This window comes from Cystoisospora suis (genome assembly GCF_002600585.1).
Source record: "Cystoisospora suis strain Wien I chromosome Unknown contig_26, whole genome shotgun sequence".
NCBI lineage: Eukaryota > Apicomplexa > Conoidasida > Eucoccidiorida > Sarcocystidae > Cystoisospora > Cystoisospora suis.
In genome coordinates, this window is record NW_027152828.1 from 1 (window position 1) to 25665 (window position 25665).

The following is a 25665-nucleotide window of genomic DNA, read 5'->3' on the forward strand; positions in this document are numbered from 1 at the left end:
GATGAAGAGAGAGAAAGAGAAGATCTACAGGGCGTAGGGAGTCCTTCTCCTGTGCAAAAGACAAGAGGGAAGGCAAATGACGATATGCTATCTCTCACTTCTACTCATCATCCCCATACACCGGGGACACTACAGAAGACATCCAAACTGTCTACACCTCGCTCAAAACACCGAGAAGATCATTTATCTTCTTCTTCTTCTTCTCAAGTTGTTCTCTTCCCACCTCCTTCTTCTTCCCCACCTAGGACGTCTCTGGTCCCGGCTCCAACGGCGCATGCAGTTGAGAAGAAAGAAGGAGGCGACTCAAGTGACGTTTTAACTCGATCCCCCTCTTCGACAGATCCTTTTCCTTCTTCAACAGATTTCTTTTCGTCATCTTCTGTGAAACATTCTTCAGAAAGCAAGCCCGAGCTACAAACTTCTTCTCACCCTGCGCATGCAGGACTTCCATACACTCGAACTGTATCTACACCTCGACACGATGTTCACTCTACAACGACTTCTCCTCTTCTTCTCGCATCTTCTTCTTCTCTTCCTCTTCCTTCTTCTAAGAAAGAAGATTCTTTCCCTAATCTTTCGGAGAATCGAGGAGCGACACCATCATCGCCTTCGAGAAGAGTTCTAGCTAGCCCGCGTGGTCGTGATCCTTCGAGTGGCTCCTCTCTCACCCGTGTACAGGATAAGAATTTTGCTATGAATGATGAAGGACATGCGACAAACGGAGATCCTACTTCAAGAAGAAAAGAAAGAAAAGAAGAAGAGGAAGAGGGAGAAATGAAAGAAACCTCGGCAACGGCAAGCCGGGCAGGAGCTAGTCTCCCTTCTTCTTCTTCTTCGTCTTCTCAGCAGGAAGCACCTCGTGAAGAGAGTTTTGGACGCCCTTCTTCTGCTTCTTTATCTCCTCCAAGGAGAGAGCGAAGTCGCTCGAAGACGGTAGGAGGAGAGAAAGCAGGAAGTCTGGAGAGAGAAAGAGGAAGAAGACATGAAAGAGAAGATTCTCTTGTTTCAAGAGGGGTGAAGAAAGACCAAGAAGATGAAGATCCTGTCGTGGGTTTCTTTAGATCTGTCTTCTCAAAAGCACCTGCAGAACAGAAGAAAAGACGCGATCGTTCATCGAGTGTCAATCGACCTCACCTGCATCGAGACTATCTTGTCTCCTCAGCATCGAGACAGCCAGAGAACTCACCCCTACCCGACGGAGAAGGAAGGGACGGCATCTCGGCCACAGCAACAATATCCAGTAAACCGAGCTCTTCTTCTTCTACTGTGGGGCAGGTTCATCGTCATGTGGATCAAAAGGAAGGGGGAAAGGGAGAAAGAGAAGAAGAGGAACAACATGGCGAAGATTCCACGACTAATGCTCCTTCCAATGCTCTCGTAGAAGCGGCAGAGAGACGTGAGGCCTTTGCTTTCTTCGAGACACGAGAAGGAGACACAAGAACGATCTCCAAAGGAGCAAGTAGTCTGAGTCTTCTCTCCGGGGGGGTAGGGAGAAGAGATCCTAAAGGAAAGAAGCAACAAGATAAGAAAGAGAAACACCATCATGTGAAACATGGATCTTCCTCTGCATCGCTTGTTCGAGGGACTCCTTCCTTTGTCTCAGTCAACTCAACCCTTAGTGCTGATCGCATGAACTCCACCCCTGTACGGGGTGTACGTACACCTCTATCTCGTGGAGACGGAGGAGGCGGTAGTAGTAGTAGTCGCATTCTCATGAATCGAACGGTCTTAGGGCCAGCGAGTCAAGCAGCCTCATCGAGAAGCTGGGTGTCTTCGCGTCAATTACAAAATGGACGGAGAGGAATAGGGGGAGAGGAGGGAGAAGAAGGAAAAGCTTCTCAAGATACGCGCGTTCGGAGCGCTCTCTTCTTTGCGACTGAAGAGAGAAAGAAAGGAGTCATAGAAGAAGAAGAAGGAAGAAACGCGAATGGTGACGAGGAGAAAGATGAAGAGAGATTAACAAGAAAAGAACGACGAGATGAGTTACTTGTTCATAGACAATCCTTCGATCTAGGAAGAGAAAGAAGAGAAGGGGGAGAAGATGAAGAAGGAGTCGACAAAAAGAGTTATGAACTTTCACATGAAAGAGTGACACGGGATGAAAGAGGAAGAGATCCTTATTCTTCTTCCTCCGCAGCAGGAGGAGGAGGAGGTCTTCGTTCTCGGCCTGTAGGAGAGGCACTGGCTGGGAAGGTCCTACCGCTTGAAGCGACGGCGAGCGAGCTAGCTATGAAGAGGATAGAAAGAAGAGGAAAGAACAGACACCTCTTAAAGAAAGAGGAAGAAGATGAAGAAAGAGATCATCCTGAAGAGGAAGAAGAAAGAGATAGAAAGAACGACTACAAACGCAATTCTCTCCTTCACGAAAACAAAGAAGAAGAGAAAGAGGATGGAAAGAGTGACAGACATAGACCCAATTCTCCTATTGTCCTTAGGGCTTTAGATCCAGAAGAAGCTGAAGCGCTTAAGAAACATAATAGCGCGGGTGGAAGTCCACTTGACCATCATTCTCTTGAAGAAAGAAGAAGAAGAAAAGAAGAAGAAGGAGAGATTTCAAGAGAAGAAGAAGAAAAGAAGAGGAGAAAGAATTATCCGAATATCCTTTCAGAAGTTCATGGCTATTACCAAGCAAGTGTCTCTACAGTCACGAGAAGACGAGGAGACCATCATCCTACTACACATACCTCTTCTACTACTCAAGGGGTCGCCTTATATTCGGAGTTATCTGCTGCCCTGGCTACAGAAGCAACGACGACTACTACTATTCCAGGTGTACGTACGTTGAGACAGTCTAGACATGTACAATTGTATGAGTAGTAGTATTTCCTCTTCTTTCGGATGCTTTCTAATGTTCGACAAACCTTTTTCTCCAGAGGTCTTTCTCCAGACTTCTCGTCTTTCGAGCCTTTGTTTTCTTTGCGTGCGGAGAGTTAGATATAGACAAACGTCCTCTTAATGAAGATATAGATCTCGGAATGGACTCGAGTCCTGTGTGGGAGATAGACAGTTTTATCCTGAGTGGTCGTAAGTAGTTTCCGTCAAAGGTATACATGTCTGTAAACATACCTGCGTAGAAAGTTGTATGTATCTTTAATCGATCTCTCTATCTCTGTCGATCTCTTCTTTCTTTCTTTCTAGACACCTAACCGACCTCGCCCTGTTGCCCGAGCTGTCCTTGTTGAAACTTCTTCTTCTTCTTCTGCAAGTGGGGAGATGACCAAGAATTCTCAGGATTCTTCTAAGCCTCCCGAAGACAAAACAGATCAAGGAAGAAAAGAAGAAGATCTAAAGCATCAGCCGTCGCTAGTCCGAGCGAAAACTCTAGTTCCCAAAGCTCGACCCAAGCGGCTAGCTACACTTACAGCTGGTGGCACTTCTCAAATCTCTTCCTCCTCTTCTTCTTCTGTGGTTCGAGTCGATTCGCCAACAGAAAATCTTATCGCATCGACAATTTCTCCACTCCTCCCTTCTTCACCTTCGCACGAAGGATGAAGATAGAGAGAAGTGTGACAAAGAGATGTCTTATACCATTCGAGACCGGTCGACAAGAAAAGGAAAGAAGAAGTTAAAGAAGAAAAGAAAAGAGAGAAGGGGAGAGGAAAGCTCATTCACATCAAGTCGACTTTCTGTATCCATCTATCCTTCTCGTATATATCATTTACTATCGAGAGTACTATCTGATATATATCTATCTATATATGTCTTTCATCCGTATCTATCTATCTATCTTTAATCTATCCATCTTGATCTATTTGTCTATCTCTAATCTGTAATCTATCTTTTCAGCGTTCTATATCTCTGTGTACATATCCGTCTGAAAGTTCCCTCGATCTATCTCCTCTCTCTCTCTCTCTCTTCTGTTGATAGGTCATCTCTGTCATTTATCTCTGTCTTTCCTCTTCGTATTCTTTTTCTTCATTTCTTTCAAGGGTGTTGCCAAGGATAGACAGAAGAGAAAGAGAGAGAGAGAAAGAGAGAGAGAGAGAGAAGGAGACACCTTGTTCTTCTTGTGTGAGTGGGGGAAGAGTGGCAGGGGTGGCTTATCTTTTCAAGTGAGAGAATTAGAAGAAGAAAATAAATAAACTTCGCGTTCGATTCTTATTCTTCTATCGATCTTGTACAACGAAATGTGTCTCTCCTTATCTCGGGGAATGAATTAAGATAAAGCCAAACTCTCGCTTCTTTCTCCTTCTTCTTCTCATGCATGAGTATAGCTATTTCTTTCTTTCTTGAGTAAGAATACAAATTCGACTGATTTATTTAAAGTAGAGAAAAGAGCTAGACTCTTTCTCGTTTCTGACAAACCAAGAAAGAAAGAGTGAGAAAGAAAGAAAGAGAGACTTATTCCTTTTAAAGGCCTCTCAGTAGTGCCCCTATATCGAGACCTATAGCTACAAGGAAGATAGATACACAGATGCAAAGAGAGAGGGAGAGCTGCGCGAGTACGAAAATGGAGGAATGAATGAAAAGAAACGGTGACTGGATGTATGGAGAGAAGAATAGATAACTCAACGAAGAAAGCAGCTAAGCCAAGACCAAAAAGAGAGAGATGAAAGAATGTAAAGGAGAACGAGAAGACGACAGAAAGAAAGATTTTTTCTTTCTTTTCTTTGTTTCTTTCTCTTCTTCTTTCTAGAGCAGCATTCTTCATCTTCTCGACTGTGGACAGTTAGCCCATCTCCATTACTCCTCTCAGGTCTCATCTTCTCTATTATCATGGAGAAGAAAAGAGAAAGAAGAAACTTTTCTTCGCTTCTCTAGCAACACCTCTCCCCCTTGCATTTCTTCATTCCTCGACTTTCTTCTTCTTCTTCGAGAGAAACAAACTACGGCGTCCATTTCTCTTCTTCTTTTCTCTTCTCTTTCTTGGCTGTTGTTTGCTTGCTCGAATCTTTCTCTTTCTTATGTTCTTTACACCTAGGAAAGAAAGTTTCTATCTCCTGCCTCTTCCTAGCTCGATAGATTTTCGAGTTCGAGAGCTTTCTTTCTTTCTTTTTAGTGAACAAATTCAAACAGAAAGACAGACGTTTTAGAGAGAAATGCCACGAGGAAAACGTACAGAATCATGTGGTTTACATGTATGGACATAGGTCACTATTTCCGGTGTATGTACACTTGACAATGGAGGAGAAAGAATTCGACTCTTCTGCTGCAACAACAAGAATACGAAACAGCGGGGTCATTACTAAGAGAATAATAAAGAAGAAGAAGGGCACGACAGCCTCGTTTCTGGTATACAGTCTGTCATAGTACACCCACCTAAGGGTTATTATACAGCGGCTGCCTGCTGTACATACACCTCAGGTTAACTATTAGTACAACGTTTGCCTAGTGTACATAATCCTAATAATACACTGCAGGTTCATACAAGTTTAACCCGGTGTACATACACTTCAGGTTATTGTCTTCAGGTTTGTTTGCCTGGTGTATGTACACCCTCCCTCCGCAGGCGTGTAAAGTAGGAAGATAGTGATAGAGAGAGACGAGACAAGAAAAAAGAATGAAAGAAAATCCAAAGCAAGCGAGCCGAGCGAGAGAGAGAGAAAGACCTACGACTCTTGCACCCCCCTAAGGAAAGAGAGAAGAAGAGAAGTGCGAGTCTTCTTCTCTTCCTCTCGATACACACCGAAAACGCTACTCTCTATTCTACATGCTGCCCTGTCACTGTCATAAATTCCATCACTTTCTTTCTTTTCTTTCATCTTTCCTCAGAATTATCGTGGTAAGTAAGAAGATGTGTGATGATGAATCTCTTGCATTGCCTGACCTTTCGCTTCTTCTTTTCCCTTTCTAAGATCTCTTCTCATCGTTATCTTTTTCTTCTACTTTTCCTTGTCTTTTTCTTTCTTCTTTGAGTTGATCTTGCTTCTTTTCACGGAGATAATCATCCTTCACATTAAGCGCCAGCTGTCGAGATAAGCCTATGTATGTCTCAGGAGTCAGGTGTTCAAGTGTACGTACATCTTGAGGTAGGAGATCGTGTAGACAGCATTCCTTAATTATGCTCTTCATCTTCTCTTCGCTTATCGCCTGCCCTCTTGTCGAACACTTCAGTGTCTCATACGCACTCATCACCCCCATCCTATACAACACACTCACTCAGACATCCAGAATAAAAGATACATATATGCATATAGACGCATATACATACATATATATATATAACCCTATACTAGACACATGACATTATCATTCTTCTGGATATTTCCATGTACACACATACATATATACACATAAATAAGCACTATCTATCTATATCTATCTATCTATTTATCTATCTCTAATGTATCTATCTATCTTTATCTATCTATCTATCTATTTATGTATCCTTAGTCTATCTACAGCTCACCCTAGACAATCTTGTACAAAAAGAACACAAGAAAGATAAACCAATGCGGACAAGAAGAGAAGAAGACAAGAAGAGATGGGAACGTAGTAGTAGTAGCTTACTTTCGAAGAAGCGTTTGAACAGGTTCGGCTAGCACCGCCCAGTTTTCGTTCAGCTCCTTCCTCATCTGCTCTCGATTCACGTCGATTTTCTTCAATCCTTTCTTCATGGATTCATAGGCTACTAACGTATACCCAAAGGCCACGCCTATGCTTCTCAAGACAGTGGAATCTGATAAGTCTCTCTGTAGTCGACTCACTGGAAGCTTCGAACTACATACAAAATAAGCAATAGACGCAAAGAAAGAATACAAGGACCACAAATCAAAAGACACCCAAGAAAAGACATATATATATATATCTATATATGTATATATATGTAGATAGATTCGTACGCATGTATGTATAGCATACATATGTATTGACGATATCCACATTCCTTCATATAGGAGGCATATACATATATATCTTCCTATATGTATGTCTAGATAGATACGCGGTTTCATTTAGTAGAGGGACACACTCCCGTAGAGACAGAGGTAGGAGTAGATAGGTGTCTAGTAGACAGGCATCTTTCTATAGAGATAGATAGATAGAGACACACAAACTCACACAGTAGCGAGATCTACATATATTGGGCGTATGTATGCATGTACGTCCATAAAGTAGATCAATAGACATTCCTGTACTAGCTGTAGTAGATACGTATATATATATATATATACATACATATATATTACATACACCCCCAATAGCAGAGATACACATTCACATAGCAGATGTACACATGCATACATTCAGTAGGGAGTATATATATATATATAGGGATATATGGGAGATGTATGTATGTATAGCTATTGATCAGTCTGTTCATCTACGTGTCTCTTCATCTTGACCCATGTGGATGTCTACAGATAAGGAAACAGGTATATATGTATATATGTATACATACCCGAACACTCAGAGAGTATGTATCAGATATATGAAAATACATCACATAAATATACATGAATATATGACATATATACTCTCTCAGCACCTAGATGTCTGATATATACCTGTGTCTCTATCTGTACATATATATATATATATATATATCCATACGTACGGAGGTATGTGTGATATGTGGAAGCATTTATATGAGAAACATATAGAATAGAATGGAGTGAAAGAGAATCTTCACGTTGATTTGACGAAGAGAGAAGTTTCAGAGATACCTGGGTCTGGACGAATACTTCCTAGGTACATCTCCATATACTTTCATCCACATACATGTTTACAGCTACATACCAACATACATATATATCTCTGACGGAGAGAGAGAAAGAAGAGAAGAAAAGAACGAGATTAAAGAAGGAGCTGGAGAGAGACCAAAGAGAGATCAAGAAGAAGCTTTCTTCTTCTTCTTTTCTCTCTTTCTTTGTTTCTCGTATTTGCACCTGAAGAAATGGAGTAGAGAGTTAGCAAGCTGTAGATTTCCTTCAGCATTCTCAAAGTCGATTGGATTTATTTTATGGGGCATCGTAGAACTTCCAACTTCTCCTTCTATAAGCCGAAGCTTTAAGAGATCTCTACATACCAACAAGCAACAACGCCGATGTCCATATAAAGAAAGAAAGAAAGAAGATATCCAGGATCACACACCTACCCATCCAGACAGATAGAGACAGACTTCTCGTGAAGTCATATGTCCAGTCGCTTGTGCATGCATGCATAGATAATGAATATGTATAAATGTATGTAGGAATACGTATGTGAACTGTAGGAAGAAGATCCTTCGTCATGCAGGCTATGCATAGAGGAGTGTATGTGTGGGGTCTCAAGAGATATAGATGTATGTATATGTCTGTGTACGAGGTAAAGTAAAACACTTCTTTTGACTGTAGGCCGCAGAAGAATTTGCCTAATACACCTGCACGTGACCTCCTTGAACAAGCCTGCATGCAATTCCTTTGAAACTCTCCCTACTTACACTGGGAAGAAGCTCAGTGCGACCCAAGAAATCGATACATACCTACATAGCGTGCATGTATACAGACATCGAGGCTGTACACTCTATCCCTATTCACACATGCATCTACATACATATATGTTACCTCTATACCACCTCCACATAGGCACATACAAGTGTATAATACATCTCTATACATACATACCTACCTACACGTAGGGACGTGATCGGTCTCTCTCCCTCTCTCTAGATCTCTTTTATATAGAATCTCTTACCTCGATATATACAGCCATAGATCTCTCGATAGATCAAGAAGAATAGTATTCAGGCGAGAAAAACCATCGCACAATTCAGCAATCCAGTCGTGCTGTTCTATTTGAGTACTGTAAGGCTGATAAGATAAACCTAAGCCCTAACGAAAATGAAAGAAAGAAAGCACACCCACACTTGTTTGCGCTCTACTATCTGTATGTACACCTGAACCTCGGTCAACACTCGGCACTTACCGTATCGGCACGCAACGCCTACGTGCTATAGACGCACCTATACATATGTATATATATGCATATACGTATATATATATACATATACGTCGAGGAAGAGATAGATAATTCTTCTAGTTTCTAGAGATGCAACAAGAGAATCCACATACGGCTGTCGAGCCCAGTCTGGTCTTTCGCTTCTTGTTTAGGGAAACTGGAAGACTTCTGCAAGGAGAAGTTACGACCATTTCTTCAGCTCGAAAGAGGAGAGAAAGTCATAGTCCTCACTATGGAGAGATAGAGAGAAAACAACTACTTCTCTGCCTTCTGCATGTATTCCCATCTATCTATCTATCTTCAATCTATCTTGAATTTATCTTTAATTTATCTTTAGTCTATCTTGGATCAATCTCTATCCAATTGTTTCTCTCTGTTGCAGTAGGAAGACGCACACCATGAGAAGGATACCTCTATATACATACAAATACTCGTGGATAGTATAAATCTCTCTCTCTCTCTTTCAGTGCCTACATTGACGTCTACCAACATATATATAGATATTTAGATATATATTTGGGAGAATGTATCTTTTCATCTTGAATAGAGATTTGCTATTTACCTCAACGAAATCTCTGGCGACTTGAGGCCATGGTATAGAACTCTCAGCTACACATAGGGCGTTGAAGCATCCTACAGCTCCATTAAACTTCCCTCGATACTTCACTTCTTCGATCCTGGAAAAGCAAAACAGAAACCGTTCAAGTGTATATACACCCTAGTCGATAGCTAGCTAGCTAGGTGGCTAGCCATAAATGAGGGGGCCGTAGATGAGCCAGAATTGGAAGAAATGCATGCAACAGCACGCATGTGGGTGGCGCGTCTTTCTTTCCTCACTTCCTGACCACTACGTCCTCGAGTCTCCTCTTAGGTACATCTCTAGAATTATCTACCTAACTATTTCTCTACCTATCGACCTGCATGCACTCATCTCTCCACACATATCATATCTGTGTAGCCATCTGATGGAGGAGTACATAGATAGAAGAAAAACCGTATACACCCTCCATACACACGTATGTATGTATGAATATGCATGTATGTACGTATGAATATACATGTATGAATGTATGTATGAATATGCATGTACGTGCGTATGAATATACGTGCATGTATCTATGTATGAATATGTATGTCCATGTCCATGTATGAAAACGTATGTATGAATAGGTATGTGTGTGTCTGCATTCCTGACTTTTTCAGTGGATGGCTGTGAGTCTTGCGAGAAAGAAGGAGAAGAAAAGTGAGACAGAATGCGGGGTCCCCGTTAACTGTGTGTCTACGTGTCTGGAGATATAAACTCACTACCCCCTACTGTATATACACCCGATGGAAGAGAGCATTCGTCACCCTAAAGCAGCAAAGCATTGAAGAACGATCAACTTCAAAACTTCTTCTTTTCTTACATCTCCCCAATTTCTTGTCAACGATCTACTCAAAAAATCAAAGCCGGTTCCTCAGTGTATATACACATATATATAGATACATAAATCTACACACACATATATATATATATATGTACCTACGAATCCAAATTCTGTATGGTCGTACGCCTTGTGTCCTGTATCAATATATGTATAGATGGATAGTTGACTATGTGCACATCATTATACTTCTGTCCCATGCATCTCGTTATGTCGAAGGAGAGAGAGAGAATAGCCAGAGGCGCTCGCCCTCCCCGTGTGGAATTTTTTCTCTTCTCCTCTCTTCTCTCTTCTTGTCTTTACTATCGGTCAGAAGAGGAAAGAAAGAAGAAGGAAAAGAAGGAAAGTAAAGAAAGCAAACCATAAGAAAAAGAGAAAGAAAGAAAGAGGGAGGTTAAGTAGTAGTCGCCGTAGTACATGAATTTATCTCTCTCCTTCTTCTTCTGTATATTCTTATGCTTGCATCTCTATACATACGTATCAATGGAAGTATATGTATGTCTATGCATACATATGTATGTATCTGTATATATATATATATATGTCTCTGTATATGTATATAGTTATATGTATGTATGTGGGTATGTGTGCGTGTCAATTTTCTATCTTACTTATCTAGAGCATGTTGAAGCCTCCACACAAAATTTGCGATTTCTTTGCCGAAAGTTGTGGGGGTAGCGGCCTGGCCGTGAGTCCGAGATAAAAGCGAATAATCCGCGTACTTCCAACGAGTCACAGAAGAAGAAAAAAGAAGAAAGAAAAGCTCGTGAAGAAGATATGAAGAAGAGGAGGAAGAAACAGAAAGGAGAAAGAGAACCAAGAAAGAAGAGAGAAAGAAAAGGACGGACCGAAGAAAGACATCCAGAGATGTCTAGGTACTTGCATGCAGAGAGAGAGAGAGACGTGAGAGGAGATAGAGAGAGCTAGAGAATCTATATCGATAGATTCAGAAGACATGCGTCGGGGGTGTATGTGAGAAGAGAAATACCTATCTATCTATCTATCTGGCGTGGGTATATGAAGAAGAGAGAGGAATGTATGAATACTCCCTCAAAACGACATGAGAGAGATAAGAAGAAATCGACTCTAGGTGCGTCTCTCTTCCCCTATTTAGGTAGGGGGGCAATGTATCATCGGGCTCATGTATTCTTCTATAAGCCGACACATAACACCTTAAACAACTCATGAGGAGAGTGACCTCACTCTTAACTTTTCATTCGTTCACTCTCTGCTCATCCATTCTTCTCTTCTCTCTCATTCTTCACATGCAGACATACACATGGGGGGGACGGCACAGAAATCTCGCTATACTTCCACCATCTGCACTCCCATTCTACAACACCTCGATACATACACATACACACACATAGCTATAGACATACACTATATCTATCTATCTATCTTTAATCTATCTATCTATCTTTAATCTATCTATCTTTAATCTATCTATCTATCTATCTATCTATCTATCTATAGGGAGTTAGTTAGATAGATAGAGACTGGTTCGTGTGTGAGGGGATGGACTGAAGAAGAGCAGAAAGATGCGTCGAGGTGTCTGTAGTTCTTTTTCTTTTCGCTTTACTTGGATCGAGAATTCTTCGAGAATGAGAATGATCTGTTTGATAGAAGGGAGAAGAGAAGTGTGGACGGCCTTTTTAAACATAAGGGCATAGGCGCAGTTGTTCACGTCTTCGCTTGTACACCCGAAATGCGTATAGGCAGCTAAGCCAGCTATCCTCTGATTAGTCCCCGCCTCGAGCTTATCCTGTCCGAGAGAAAGAAAAGAAGAAAAGAAGAGGATGACGAGGAGGCGGAGCGAGAAATGGAGATGAAGAAGATCGTGAGGATTCGAGGTTCACTTCATGTTCTCGAAAAGAGAGAAGCAGAAAGAAAGATCGAGATATTTCAGATGGAAAGATAAGTAGACCAAAGACAGATAGATAAATAGATATCTAGATTAAGATAGATAGATAGATAGACAAAATATGAATAGATAGACGGACTACCGTTACACAGAGAAAAGGACGAGTTTTCGAGAGTAGAAGAAGATTTTACGAAGAAAGGAGTGCGAGAGACATGACGAATTCTTCGCATATACGAGGGTGGTCTACAGGAGAAGCAAAGAGAAGGAAGGAAGGAAGGAAGAGAGAAAGAAAAGAGAGGTAGGGAGAGAGAGACAAGACTGAAAAGAAACAAGAGACCGGTGACGATGGAGAAGTTCGAGATTCCATTTATCGCTCTTCTCCTTTCGAGTGTACATACACCTCAAAGTTATCCTTTCTCTTTCTTCTCCTTCTTGCTTGGTTCGGTAGAAGAAGAAGCCGAGAAAGAAAGAGAATCTCTTGTCTTCTACGCCGCCGAAAAGAAGAAGCATCAGAAACAAAGAGAGGCTGTAAAGCAAGAAGAAAAGTTAATTCTCTCTCTCTCTTTCTTCCTTAGAGTCTTTGCTTACTTTGAGAACGTACTCCACGGCTTTAAGGTCGTGATTGATCTCTCTCTCTAGCTTCTTCACTTTAGTCGCATCATCCAGCGAAAACGTCCCTATCAAACGCATGCTCTCTGGAGGAAAAGAGAAAAAGAGAAAAAAGAAAGAAAAGATTAATCAAGAGTCCATCCAAGAAAGAAGACCTCCCACTTCTCTCTCTCTCTCGTTCCGCTTCGTCTCTCTCAGCAGCAGCAGCCCTCACAACATAGTACTTCACATACCTTCTATACACCTACATACATATATAGATAAATATATAAAATATGCCAAAATAGACATATTTAGAGATATGGAAAGGTCTTGATGTACGTAAACAGACATGTGTAGAAAGAGAGAGACAGATAGAGACAGAGAGAGACAGATAGAGACAAAGAGAGACAGAGAGAGGTCGCTTCATTGACAAAGAGATGAAGATGGACTGCGTGAAGACTTGAAGAAAGACAACAAGAAGAAGAAAAAAAGACAGTCATGGTCTACGCACAATATGTGCTAGTCTTATGCACCTATATATAAAAGTATATATATATATATACATACTATTATGTATACTATATATATGTATATGCATGATATGTTTCCATAAGTGTGGAGAATGGAGTGCTGTACAATTGGGGAGTTTCGAGGGGATCTCCGCAGTAGTACAGAAGTGCCGTCACGCACAAGACATATCTTTACCCATCTACAGACACACACTTACACCCTAAACAGTATATAAATATATATATATATAAGAGATGTATATAGATTTATATAGACATACATCATCTCTCATACAAATGATACAGATACACACTGCAATTGACACACACCATACGTACGCCTATATGTGTACATATGTATATATGTATATATATATATATAGTATGGCATATATATAAATATATATAAATCTATCTCTCTCTCCTCTTCGTAGTTTGTGCATTACACGCTGGCTCGATAAGTTCGAAACCTTCTGTAGTTGCTAGGTAGATATACATATACCTATATATACCTCTACACACATATGTCTCTATAGAGAGAGAGCTATATACCTGTGTACATCTCCAACTTGTCTAGGGACGTATAGAGATGAAACTCCACATCAAACAAAAGGAAAAAACAAAGAAGAGCATAGTCATTCATATATATTAAATATATATGTATATATATATAATATATATGTATATATATATATGTATGTACAGAGATAGGTCGATCGACAGCTCCTGAAGATAGACAGACAGATCGGCTGAAGAACGATACACAAATTTCCCGATAGATTGACTGATGACAAAACTTGCTAGCTTAGTAGCTACCAAGAGAGAGAGAGAGATGTGAGCTCTAGAGACAGGTGTGCCTGGGGAAGGAGACAGATAGATAGAGAGATAGAGAGAGAGACTACATACTTTTGCCTTCTTCGTCGAGGACAGGAAAAGCGTTGGTGGATGAATTGCCTCGCTCCTCTTGACCTTCTTGATCGAATTCTAACTTTCTTTGCGCAATAAGAGGATGAGAAGATAGACATATAAGCCATTCTACCATGATATATCCCCTATGAGAGATCAAAGAAAACTCTGATAGATAACGACGTAAGTCTGAAGTGACTGCGGCGTATCTCCCATCTAGAGGACTAAGGGCATGCAACTCATATAAAGAGGAAGAAGAAGAGGAAGAAGAGGAAGAAGAAGAGGAGAAGTCCATGGTGAGAACAAGAAGAAGAAGAAAAGAGAAAGAGAGATTAAGGTATGGATAGCTCAAGGGTGATAGAGAGACCGTTAGATTAAAGTGATGGAGAGATAGATAGGTAGAAAAGTAAAGCGACAGATAGGTAGAATAGAGAGAGAGGCAAAGATAGATAGATTAAAGATAGATAGATAGATAGATTAAAGACAGATAGATGAATAGACAGAAACAGGCAAGTCAAGAGCCTCCCCGTTCTTTGCGTTTCTTCTCCTACTGAGCTGGGAGTGTGTCGCTGTATAGAGATGCATGTACACACAGATACATATAGATAGATATTTAGATGTATAATGAATATGTCTGTATCTAAATCTTTTCTTGAAGAGACTTTTGCAAAGAGAGAGAGAGAAAGAGAGAGAAAGAGGTATGAAGAATCTATATCAATACAACGGATAGAATAGAGAAGTCTTCTCTTGTTCTTCTTCTTATTGTAATTGCCGTTTCTCTTGGAGAAGAAGAGAAAGATAAGAGATAAGGATAATTTCTTTGCAAAGAAAAAGGTGAGGACAGTTAGATCTGTCGAGAGCAGAGAAAGAGAAGAAGACAAACATTAAGATCATGCGAATCCCAGGGCGAATGATAGAGTTCTTCTCTATAGGAAAGAAGAAGAGAGAAGAAAGGACAAGATGGAGACAGAAAAGGAGGTCTCGAGGTGCCGTGTATGCTAGCTAAAGAGAGAGGCAGCTTTCCAGACGCTGTTGATGAGGGGAAGGAGGACTCTTCTTTACACGACCTCGAGGTAAGAGAGATGATAAGAAAAAGAAAAGAAAGAAAGAAAGAAAGAAGGAAGGAGAGAGGGAGAAATGACAAGTGTGTGCAAAAAGAGAAGAGAAAAGGAAGAAAAACGGTGAAGAAGAAAACAAGAGAATCGATCGCAGCAGCAGGTTGATGTGTTTCAGGTGTATGTACACCAGAGAAGGGAGAAGAAAATCTCAAGAGAGAAAAGGGAGAGAAAAAAATCAAATGGCTCTATTGGTCTAAGGCACACTTAAATACAATTCTTTCTTTCTTTCCTTCATTCTTTCTTCTGTCTCAGACTTCTTCTTTTAGCATAAACAATGTGGCTTTCTATCCTTCTCATTCAAACAGGAAAGCAAGAGGACATCGGAAGATCGACTTCGATGCTACATCGCGATGCTCATCTTATCGTTTCTCTACAACCGACACTGAACTGTCGATGCTCCTAGCCCAATTTCTTTTCCACAAGAATAGAAACAAGAAAAAGAAAAGAGAACTTCTTTATCTAAGAATGTCTCTCTCTCTCCTGTCTCTCGCTCTCTTCCTTTAGAGACTGGTGCATGTGTGTGACGGCAGTAGGAGTCGCCACACCTGCTCGTCGTCAACAATTGCATGCATGCAAATAAGATATGCATGTCTGTCTATCTAACGATATCTCTATCTATCGCTATATACCTATATATGTGTATGTATGTATATATAGACATATATAGATGTGTGCATGTATCTAGATTTGCCTTTGTTAAGTATAAGATCTTTGCGTCTGCTGTATATGCAAGAGAGAGAGAGAAGAGAAGAACCTCAAACTTTCAGATGGAGAAGATCGACAAAGAAGGAAGAGAGAGAGAACGAGTTGTGCTTGTCTTTCGTATGAAAGTTTGCCCAAATTCTCTCTAGGCTGAGAATCGCATGCAGGAAGGAGAAAAAGAAGAAGAAGGAGATCATTACCGTTCCAAACTACGCCACCTTCGAGAGGTGGGAAAGTTGTCCCGAAGATGTCTCTTAATCCATCGTGCAATAAGAGAGACAGGGAAGTATGTGGAAGGTGTAGATGAATGAGAAAGAGAGATCGAAAAGAAAGAAAGAAAAGAGTGTATCTCTTGTCTATAGAGGAGTGTCTTTTCTTCCATCGTCATGTCTCGATATTTCGATCGAAGGGATCTCAACACAAGGAATAAAGAAAACAAGGCTTCGCTTCTTTTCTCTCTCTTCTCCTTACTCCTATTCTCTACTCTTCTTCTTCTCTTCTTCTTGTTCTCCTCTTTCATTTCTCCATCCATTTGTGGAGCCCTCTTCGTCAAACATGCATTGCAATTTTTCTCGTCGATGCTCGTCACGAATTTGAAGATCGACGTGATGCAACAAGCTCTCTCTCTCGAAAGGCTTTTCTTTCTTTTCTCTTCGACTTCCTTTTCTTTCCTTTCATCTTCTCTTCTTCTTGCTCTTTCCTTTCTTCTTGTCTCTCTTTCTCTCCTTAATGAATGAGATACAGCAGATGTCTCCTCTCTTTTTCCCAAGCGTTCACTTTACCGTCGCTACGTGTCTCTCAATTTCCCTGAGGTCTATCATCTCTAGATAGATAAAATCGTATACTTACTTCCGCCCATACGTATATCTATATATATGTGTATAGACATACAGAGAGTAAAGTGCGTATCTTGTGAAGACCTCTATCTATCTATCCATCTATCTATCTAGCTCGCTCTGTCTTGACTTTTTTCTTCTCCTCCCTTCCCACTCTTCCTCACTCTTTCTTTCTTTCTTTTTACATTCTTTCTCTAGCCACGGAAAAGATAGAAAGATGAAATAGTACAAAGATCGATAGGACGCAAGTGACAAAGATTTCCGAGTCGAAAGTCTTCATTCCATACAAAGAAAAATATACAAAGACGAAGAAGAAGAAAACACAAAGAATAGGAACGAGAAGAAGAAGAAGAACTTCCATGCGAAGAAGAGTAAAAAAGCTTCGTCTATTTCATCTTAATCTTCTTCCTCTTCTTTCTCACAACAGTACCCTTCTTCTTCTCCTCTTATCTATCTATCTTTAATCTATCTTTAATCTATCTATCTATCTTTAATCTATCTATCTATCTCTCTTTAGCAGTCGATCTATCTTTCGTCTATTTCTACAGATGTACCAATACTCACGTACAAAGATAGGCCCGTTCACATCCATAGCAAGTATGGAGAAGGAGATGATGGGACTTCCATTCCTCTCCTTTTCTCTCTCTCTTTCTCTTCATTTCTTTCTTTCTTTCTTTCTCACTCTTTCTTTGCAGTGTATCGACTATCCAGCGTCAGTCTCCTCCTTTTCTGCCTTCCTCACGCCTTGCCTGAAGGCGGCTAGAAGCTCCCCAGGGACACGCACAGCATGTAGATCTTTAAACACAGACATACATACATGTCAGATATATATACATACACAGACATATCTATATAGATGTATAGAAAGATATAGTCTCTCTCTCGGTACACTTCGATGATCTAGACTCATTCCACGTTGTCTATGTACGGAGACAGCAGAAGCGAAAGAAGAGGAGGAGGAAAGACAGGAGGAGTTAGGAGAAAGAAACAAGAGCCAAACAAGAAAAGGAAGAAGGAAAACAAGAGAAAAAAGACAGACAAACCTCCTCTCTCTCTCTCTCTTTCTCTCTCTGTGTGTTTGAAGATAAGAGAGATCAAATGAATGAATGAAAGAAAAGAGAGAGATAGATATATATATATATATAGATAGATAGATGGAGAGAGATAGATAGATGGAGAGATCTAGATGACTGACTGAATGAAAAACTCGATGAGATTTCCGATCTTTCGTGAAGCCATCAATCCTCTCTTCTTCTTCTTCTCCTTCTTCTTCTTCTGCTTCTCTCTTTCTCGCCCAAAGAAAAAAGAGAAGAAGAAAGGGGAAGAAAAGAAAAGCTTCAAAACCGTACGTGGACAGATTCATTTCTCTCTCTTTGTCAGTTTTCCTTCTCGGGTGTACGTACACCTCAACACACATTCATGTTTCTTTCTTCCTAGTCGTAAGCTGTAAGGCGTGATCGTTCATTGCTTATCATAAATATTTCCTTCTTCTCTAATTAAATTCAGCCTTGCCGACCTTGTCGTTACTCGCATGCACATCCACGTATAAAGAGAGACACAACACATACCTGCTGGAGATCTTTCCGAAGAAAAAGAAATACCCTCCGTTTCCTATTGCTTACTAAATCTATCTTTCTCTATTTAATCTCTCTCATCGATCTATCTATCTATCTATCCATCTATCTAGCTCGCTCTGTCTTGACTTTTTTTTCTCTTCTTTCTTCTCATTCCAATCTATCCATCCACGCATGCACCTCACTTTCTCATCTTCTCTCGTAGTAGACGTCAAAAAGAAAGAAAGAATCAAAGAAACATCTCTGAAACAAATTTATCTCTTGGTCTATCATCAATCTATATATCTTTAATCTATCTATCATTGACAACTAAATCGATCAATCGATCTATATCTCTCTCCTTCTTCATCTTCAAAATTACATCGCCTCTCCCGCATGCGACATAACCCAATACAAATCTTTCTTTCTCTCTTTCTTTCTTTTCTTTTTTCTTTGATCTCTTTTTAACATGTTTATCTTATCTTGCTTGTGAGGAGTGTTAAGCAACGACTTTAACTTGGGCCTGTACGAGCTTTCTCCGAATATTCGCACAGATTCTTGTAGCCGGTACAGTTCTCTCTGCAAACACCTTTCTTCCGCGCTTATATACGGTGACGCTTTCGATAAGTCCAACGAGAGGCTCCCACGTAGCCAAGGCTTCTCTCTGCATGCGCACCAACTGCTTCGCTGCCTGAGGCTTCAGGAAAATCATCGTCCGACCTATCGCGAAGTCTCCTACACAGAACACAACGACGAGAAAGAAAAGAGGGAAATATCATCAATGAAAAAGAGACGAAGAAAGAAAAAAGATCAAGAAGAGAAAAGAAAGAGATGAAGAGAAAGAGAGATAGTAACACTTGAGGAGTAACGGACGGAGATAAGAAGAAAGGACAATACAGAAGACAATGGCTTGGATGTGTCTCCTCTTTGTACAAGTTTAGAAGAAAACGAGAGAAGAAGAAAAAGAAGAAGAAGACGACAGACAGACAGTAAGAAGTGCAAGCGATCATCCATCAGTCGTAGTAGGAGTAGTAGAAGTCTTCTAGCCTACACGACGCCATTCCCCGCCCCACTTCCCCCTCTCCCCTCCGTACATACACACAGAGAGAGAGAGAGACAGAGACAGAGACAACCGCCTATAAATGGGAATAGCATCAGGCCAAGACTACCCACAATAGCACTCAGACATCTCTCTAACTATCTAGCTTTAATCTCCTAGCTCTCTATGTATCTATCTACTGGATAGAAGCAGCTAATCTGAATCTTTCATCTATCTATCTATCTATCTTTAATCCATCTATCCATGGGAAGAGCGATCGATATAATGGAAGAGAGATGCACTCCCAACCAGAAGCGAGAGAGAAGCAGCAACGCAAAAAGAAGAAGAAGAAGAAAGAAATGATTATGCTGCTCTCATCGGCGGAATCTGGAAAAAGAAAAGGGTGCCATTTTGAATGAAGAAAAGATCCAAAACAGAAAGAAGAAAATCCCCTAGAGACAAAGAAAGAAAGAAAGAGAGAAGAGATCCTCGTTATTTCCATCTTCATCTTCTTCTCTCCTTTCTTTCTTTCTTTCATTGATCGCGAGGGAAGGGGCTTTCGCTCTTTTTGGTCTTTTCTACCTTCAGCGATTTGTCCGGAGGCGAGGAGTTCTCGACACACAGCCAAATCGTCCCCTCCTCCTTTGCTCGAAGCCGAGAGATTCAAGAAGCGAAATTGAGAGATAAACTCCTAAACAAAGTCCCAGCATTATCAGAAAGAAAAATCACACAACATAACAAAAAAGAAAAGAAGAAGAAGAATACACCAAGAATACACCCCTAATCAGAGTCATCATAGTCATAGCAGGAGGAGAAATAGTACCACTAGTAGTAGTAGTACTAGTCGTCATAAGAAGAATAGCATGAGAAAGATAATTCTTCTTCTTCTTCTTTACGACGAGGCGTTTGCATCACAAGCAGAGAGCAAATACACAAAACGAGAAGCTTCAACAAGAAAGAAAGAAAGAATGAAGGAAAGAAAGGAAGAATGAAGGAAAGAAAGAAAGAAAGGAAAGAAAGAAAGAAAGGAAAGAAAGAAAACAAGCATAAAGAGATCGGCTCGAAACACACCCACAAAGAAAGCAAAGATATATACACACATACAGAGACAGAGACAGAGAGGGAGGTGTATGGATGTGTGTTTTGTATCGCGTGTATGTCTAGGTTTGATTGGCCTCTGTGCGCTTGGCCAAGTGACTCAAAAGAAAAAAGAAGAAAAGAAACAAAAAGACGAAGAAAAGATCGCCCGTAGCTAGAGAGAACAATCCTTAGGACGGTAGACGCACACATAACATCAACCACCTTTCTAGAGTGTCTTACAATAGAGAAGAAAGCAGCTCATACATAGACATATAAAGCATATATAGATGGACTCTCTATCGATCACTATCTCTCTCTCTCTCTTTACAGATGTCTATATCTCTCGATCATGTCACACCAATTTAATCTATCGATCTATCTTTGATCTATCTATCTATCTTTAATCTATCTATCTATCTATCTAGACGCATCCTTTTCTCTATCTCTGTCTCACTATACATCTCCACGTATCGCTCTCTCTTTCTCTCTCAGTGGATATCTGTATGCATGCAATTCCAAGAGAGTGTTCTCTCACTCCTCTCCTTCCAGATACTACAGTCGTAGAGAGAAGAAGCAAGATCGAGATAGAAGAAAAAGAAGAAAGAGATAGAGAAGCGAATTGAAGAAGAAGAAGACGATACCTGGAATGTTCTTCTATATGAGAAGGCGAGTTGCCTCAATTCGAGAGCTTCGAGAATGGAGAGCGCATGCAGTTGGATAAGGACCTTACTGTTGACCCACTTGAGAGGAACCTTATCATCGTTAGGTTTGATACATCGAATGAAATGCGACTCTGTGGATTTGATAATTTCCATGAGAGATCTTAATTGAGAGAGAAACTGACTGCCTATCAACATGCCCTTCGCCATCTTTCCTTTCTCCACTTTAACTCCTGCAAATAAAGTCTTCACGATCTCATTCGACGATGCCTGCAAGCAAACGCATGCCCCAACACAAGAAAGAAGAAAGAAAGGAAGTTAATTATCTATCTATCTATCTTTATCTATTTATCCATCTTCCATCTATCTTGGATCTATCTCTGATCTACCTCTGTTGAATCGAAACAAGTTAGGTGGGCGGACTATTGAAGAAAAGAAGGGAATGGAGAGACACGTGACGTCTAAGAAAGAAAACGGCGAAGAGAGAAGATCTATCTATCTCTATCCATCAATTTCTATATGTCAATGTCTCTGCATGCAGGGTCTAAGATCGTAGAGGTCTATTTGTTCAGGTGTATATACACCACCCCTCACTCCTTTAATGACTTCTTCGTAATACATACATTCTCTTCATTCTAAATCAACAGAAGAAGAAGAAGAAGATCTTTCACACAATACATTCCTCTTCACCTGAACTTTTTCCCGAGTTATGTCCCATCAGCATCTTTCCCAAGTCTATCTATCTTCAATCTACCTATCTTCCATTTATCTGTCTCTCTTTAATCTATCTTTCGTCTATCTATCTCTCCTTGAGAAACAAGATGAAGGAAAGCTACTTCTCGACTTCAATCCCTTCAGTCTGTCTATCTCTCCATCTTGTACACATCTAGATATAAAATAGATAGATATAGAGGTAGAGAGATGATAGATATCCATCTATCTTCTCATGCCTTTCCCACGTTGCCTCACTCCATGTAGACATTATACATAGGCACATCCAGACTACTCATACACCTTCATACATACCTATCCACACACGTATACATACAGACCTACAGATATCTTCATACACACATGCAGCTGTATCGTTTCTCTTTCTCATTCTTTCTCATTCTTTCTTTCCCATTTTTCTTTTTTGGATTGTATTGCATGCGTGTGTGTGTGGGGGTGTGGATCTTACGAGAGTGACTTCTACGATTTCCGGTCTGAGGACGTCTTTATTTTTCATGGAGAATCCGTCCGCGTTGTAGTTGATTCTGCCGATCGTATGAACTACTGCAAACTCCAGACTTTTCGTATTCTTGGAGGGGACGTAACATTCCGAGCCCTTCAGCTTCGTTGCTGCAGTATTGACGAACTTCTCATCTGTCCCTGACGGAGAGATACACTGGTCCTCTAAACAGGCCAGTAAAGATGTACCTAACACGAGAAACAAGAAAAGAAAGATTAAAAGACAGATGAAAAGAGAAAAGAAAAGAAGAAGAAGAAAGAGAGAAGTTTGGATGAGGGGGGGGGGCTCAAACGAAAGAGAGGACGGCCAGGCGAGAGAGAAAGAGAGAGGAAGAAGAAGAAGAGAGACGTGAAGAAAAGAATAGAATGGAAGAGGATGAAAGAAAGAGAAGAAAGAGATAAATCACCTGCAACATGAATGGAGAGATCTATCAAACAAACGAGGAGGTTTCGGGATAAAGACAAAGAGAAAGAAAGAAAGAAAGAAAGGAAAGAGAAGAGAGAGATACATGAATGAATGAGTGAATGATGACTCTGTACATGAATCTATCTATCTGCCACAATATCTATGTATGTCTGTATCGTAAGGTATCAAGAGAGAGAGATGCAGACCAAGAGAGAAAGGAAGAAAGAGAGTTGCTTCTGTCTGTCTGTGTGGGGGGTCGGTGGGTGAGAGAGAGAGACGTACCTTTGCCTATAAGCGTTTCGATTAGCTTCTCGTTGGTCGTGAAGACAATCTGCTTCGCTCCGATGCCTTCCTTGGCGTACAGCTCCATCTCCTTCTCAAACACGACATCCGTAAAATTCCTCTACACACAAAATAAACGAAAGAAAGAAAGAAAGATGAAGAAGACACACGAGACAACTCTACCCTAAGATACGATTAAGAAAGAAAGAAAGAAACAAAAAGAAAGAAAAGACCACACTGAGCAGAAAAGAACAATGTAGGGTTAAGATACACATGTCTGTATATATACATCTATATATATGAGGTGAGTTTAGCATACACAAATAGGAAGGGCCCGCCTCGAGTTGAATGCATGTTTCCTATATATATATATATAGAGAGAGAGAGATAGATAGATTAAAGAAAGATCGATAGATAGATGCATATAAGGGGTAAAGGTAAGTGTAGGAAGAAAAGCGATACTCGGAGAAATCGCCAATGGCGAGAGAGAGACAGGAGAGATTCGATAGATAGGGAAGAGGTCGTAACCAACTTCTTGAGAAGAAGAAATACAAAGAGGCAGCAGAAGAAGAAGAAAAGAAGAAGAAAACGAAGTCAAGACGATATACATGTGCGTCCACCACATAGACAAAGAGGTACTTCGAAAGCAGATGGATAGATAGATTAAAGAGAGATAGATAGAGTGGTGGATGCGATAGAATTGGAGAAAGAAGACGAATAAGAAGAAGAGACAAGGAGAAGGAAAGAAAGAAAGAAGTGTCTAATTACCTGTAGGACTTCGTTGGTAATGTTAATGAAGAGCTGCTCCAGAGAATTGTTTTGAAACACCTCAAACCCAAAAATATCTAGCAACCCTACACAAAAGAAAAGAAAAGAAAAAAAGAAAGAAAGGGAGAATAAGAGTGAATGAGAGAGGCACGAAAGAAGGAAGGAAGAGACTCTGATAGAGAGATGTAGAAAGAAAGAAAGAAAGATAGATAGACAGAGAGACAAGAGAAATAAAGAGAGAAGGCCGTTCTCGCGGTGTGTTCTTTCCTTATGTTTTGAGTGCCAAGGGGAAAGAGAGGATAGCCAGGGAATGGACAGTCTATGTCTCCAGTCGTTCGTCTATCTGTCTTTCTATCTATCTAATTATCTATCTGTCTGTGTGTTTCGCTATCTAACTATCTATCTAAGATCTATATCTATATATATCTCTCTATAATATGAACGCTCTTGTAAAGCATGCAGAGCTACGACTACTACTACTACAGATGCGAGGAGTCCTCATATAAGACTTGCCTGTTTCTTTAGCTACTATTTGAGATCTTCATAGACACGCCAAATACATCTCCATTTTGTCATCATACCCCCCCACCCTTAATTTATCTATCTCAAATTTACATAGACAGGAAACGCATATACCGACGACGTACACACCTCCCTCCCTCTCTCTCTATAGAAACGCTTGCATGTGTCTTTCACTCCACCCCTTATGCAAGCTACACTTGCACATTCAAAATAAGGGACCGACACTCTTTCTTTCTTTCTTTCTTATGATGGGAGTGATAGCGATCTTACCCATGAAGGCTTCGAATTTTCCTCCTTGTGGCTCTATGTCGGCATTCAGCTTCGTGATGATCCAAAGGAACAACTTCTCGTACATGCCCTTAGCTAGAGAACACTTCAACATCTCCGAGTCCTCCACCGTCCAACGACCTTCTATCTTATTACTCCCTGAAAGAAACAAAGACAGAAAGGAAGAGATGAGAATACAGAAAGACAGAAAGGAAGAGATGAGAATACAGAAAGACAGAAAAAGAAACGATCTCGCTTGGTAGTAGGCATAGTGGAGTCTTCCTGGTGGGGCGTTACCTGCGTAGGTAGTCTTGACGGTAAGTTCGTGTCGAATCTTTTCAAAGTCGAGAAAGAGGAGTTGACAGGCATTCCGCAGAAACGTCTCTGCCTCTCCCACGTATGACGCCGCGCGATCCACGCCTGCTTCCGACTTCGCTACACAGGCACAACGAGGACAAGCAACATAAGAAGCAAAAGAGAAGAAGAAGAGGATGGGGAGGCAGAGAGATCAAGACAAGAGAGAAAAGAAGGAGACACAAGAGGAGAGACAGTCGAGACAGAAAGACAAAAAGAACGAAGAGAAAACGACAGAAACATCGTATCAGTCACATAGAGACAGAAAGAGACAAGGCATATACATGTATACACATATCCATATCTATCTATCTATATATATGCATGCAAATATGTATGTACATGCAGTTGAGGAAAGAGAAAAGCAAACCTCCATGTATGCTTGAATATCTAGGGACCTAGAGAGAGAATACGAGAGAAACAAAGAGAGAGAGGGTGTTCTCTTTTCTTTGCGTTGATCGATCTCTTTGCTTGCTTGCTTGCTTATCTGTCTCTCTGTCTGTCTCTCTGTCTGTTGCCTCGTCTACTTCACAAAAAAGCAGTTCTATTCATGATCTTGAAAAGACCTATCTATCTATCTATCTATCTATCTATCTTTAATCTATCTATCTTTAATCTATCTATCTATCTACCTATCTATCTATCTATCTATCTTTAATCTATCTATCTTTAATCTAT

The 25665-nt window shown here is 40.5% G+C and overlaps 3 protein-coding genes across 3 annotated transcripts; 1 reads left to right on the forward strand and 2 right to left on the reverse strand.

The window, feature by feature from the left end:
- Window positions 1-4981, forward strand: CSUI_000061 (uncharacterized protein). The gene is made up of 2 exons (XM_068060295.1): window positions 1-2772; window positions 3139-4981. Exons 1-2 carry the CDS (start codon window positions 85-87, stop codon window positions 3490-3492), a joined length of 3042 nt encoding a protein of 1013 aa, XP_067927727.1. The 5' UTR covers window positions 1-84; the 3' UTR covers window positions 3493-4981.
- CSUI_000062 (adenylosuccinate lyase) lies at window positions 4174-15761 on the reverse strand. The gene is made up of 9 exons (XM_068060296.1): window positions 14172-15761; window positions 12754-12860; window positions 11884-12066; window positions 10913-11022; window positions 9440-9554; window positions 8614-8750; window positions 7827-7958; window positions 6451-6660; window positions 4174-6082 (listed from the first exon to the last, which is right to left on the reverse strand). The coding sequence occupies exons 1-9, from the start codon at window positions 14464-14466 to the stop codon at window positions 5791-5793; spliced, it is 1581 nt and encodes a 526-aa protein (XP_067927728.1). The 5' UTR covers window positions 14467-15761; the 3' UTR covers window positions 4174-5790.
- A 197-nt stretch (window positions 15762-15958) lies between these two features.
- On the reverse strand, window positions 15959-25072 carry CSUI_000063 (myosin d). Its single transcript, XM_068060297.1, has 8 exons — window positions 24931-25072; window positions 24637-24792; window positions 23845-23930; window positions 23077-23197; window positions 22339-22577; window positions 21141-21428; window positions 20002-20110; window positions 15959-19115 (listed from the first exon to the last, which is right to left on the reverse strand). Exons 2-8 carry the CDS (start codon window positions 24746-24748, stop codon window positions 18880-18882), a joined length of 1191 nt encoding a protein of 396 aa, XP_067927729.1. The 5' UTR covers window positions 24749-24792; window positions 24931-25072; the 3' UTR covers window positions 15959-18879.
- Window positions 25073-25665: the final 593 nt, after the last annotated feature.

Excerpts from the sequence above, each read along its gene's own strand:
- CSUI_000063 (XM_068060297.1), bottom strand. The coding sequence starts at position 24,748 with ATGTTGAAGTGTTCTCTAGCTAAGGGCATGTACGAGAAGTTGTTCCTT. Across the intron at positions 23,931-24,636 it reads AAAATTCGAAGCCTTCATGG|GGTTGCTAGATATTTTTGGG; the intron begins GTAAGATCGCTA and ends TCTTTTGTGTAG. Across the intron at positions 22,578-23,076 it reads CGAAACGCTTATAGGCAAAG|GTACATCTTTACTGGCCTGT; the intron begins GTACGTCTCTCT and ends TTCTCGTGTTAG.
- CSUI_000062 (XM_068060296.1), bottom strand. The coding sequence starts at position 14,466 with ATGGACTTCTCCTCTTCTTCTTCCTCTTCTTCCTCTTCTTCTTCCTCT. Across the intron at positions 12,067-12,753 it reads CCGTGGAGTACGTTCTCAAA|GATAAGCTCGAGGCGGGGAC; the intron begins GTAAGCAAAGAC and ends TCTCTCGGACAG. Across the intron at positions 6,661-7,826 it reads TCTCTACTCCATTTCTTCAG|TTCGAAGCTTCCAGTGAGTC; the intron begins GTGCAAATACGA and ends TTTTGTATGTAG.
- CSUI_000061 (XM_068060295.1), top strand. The coding sequence starts at position 85 with ATGCTATCTCTCACTTCTACTCATCATCCCCATACACCGGGGACACTA. Across the intron at positions 2,773-3,138 it reads CGACTACTACTATTCCAGGT|ACACCTAACCGACCTCGCCC; the intron begins GTACGTACGTTG and ends CTTTCTTTCTAG.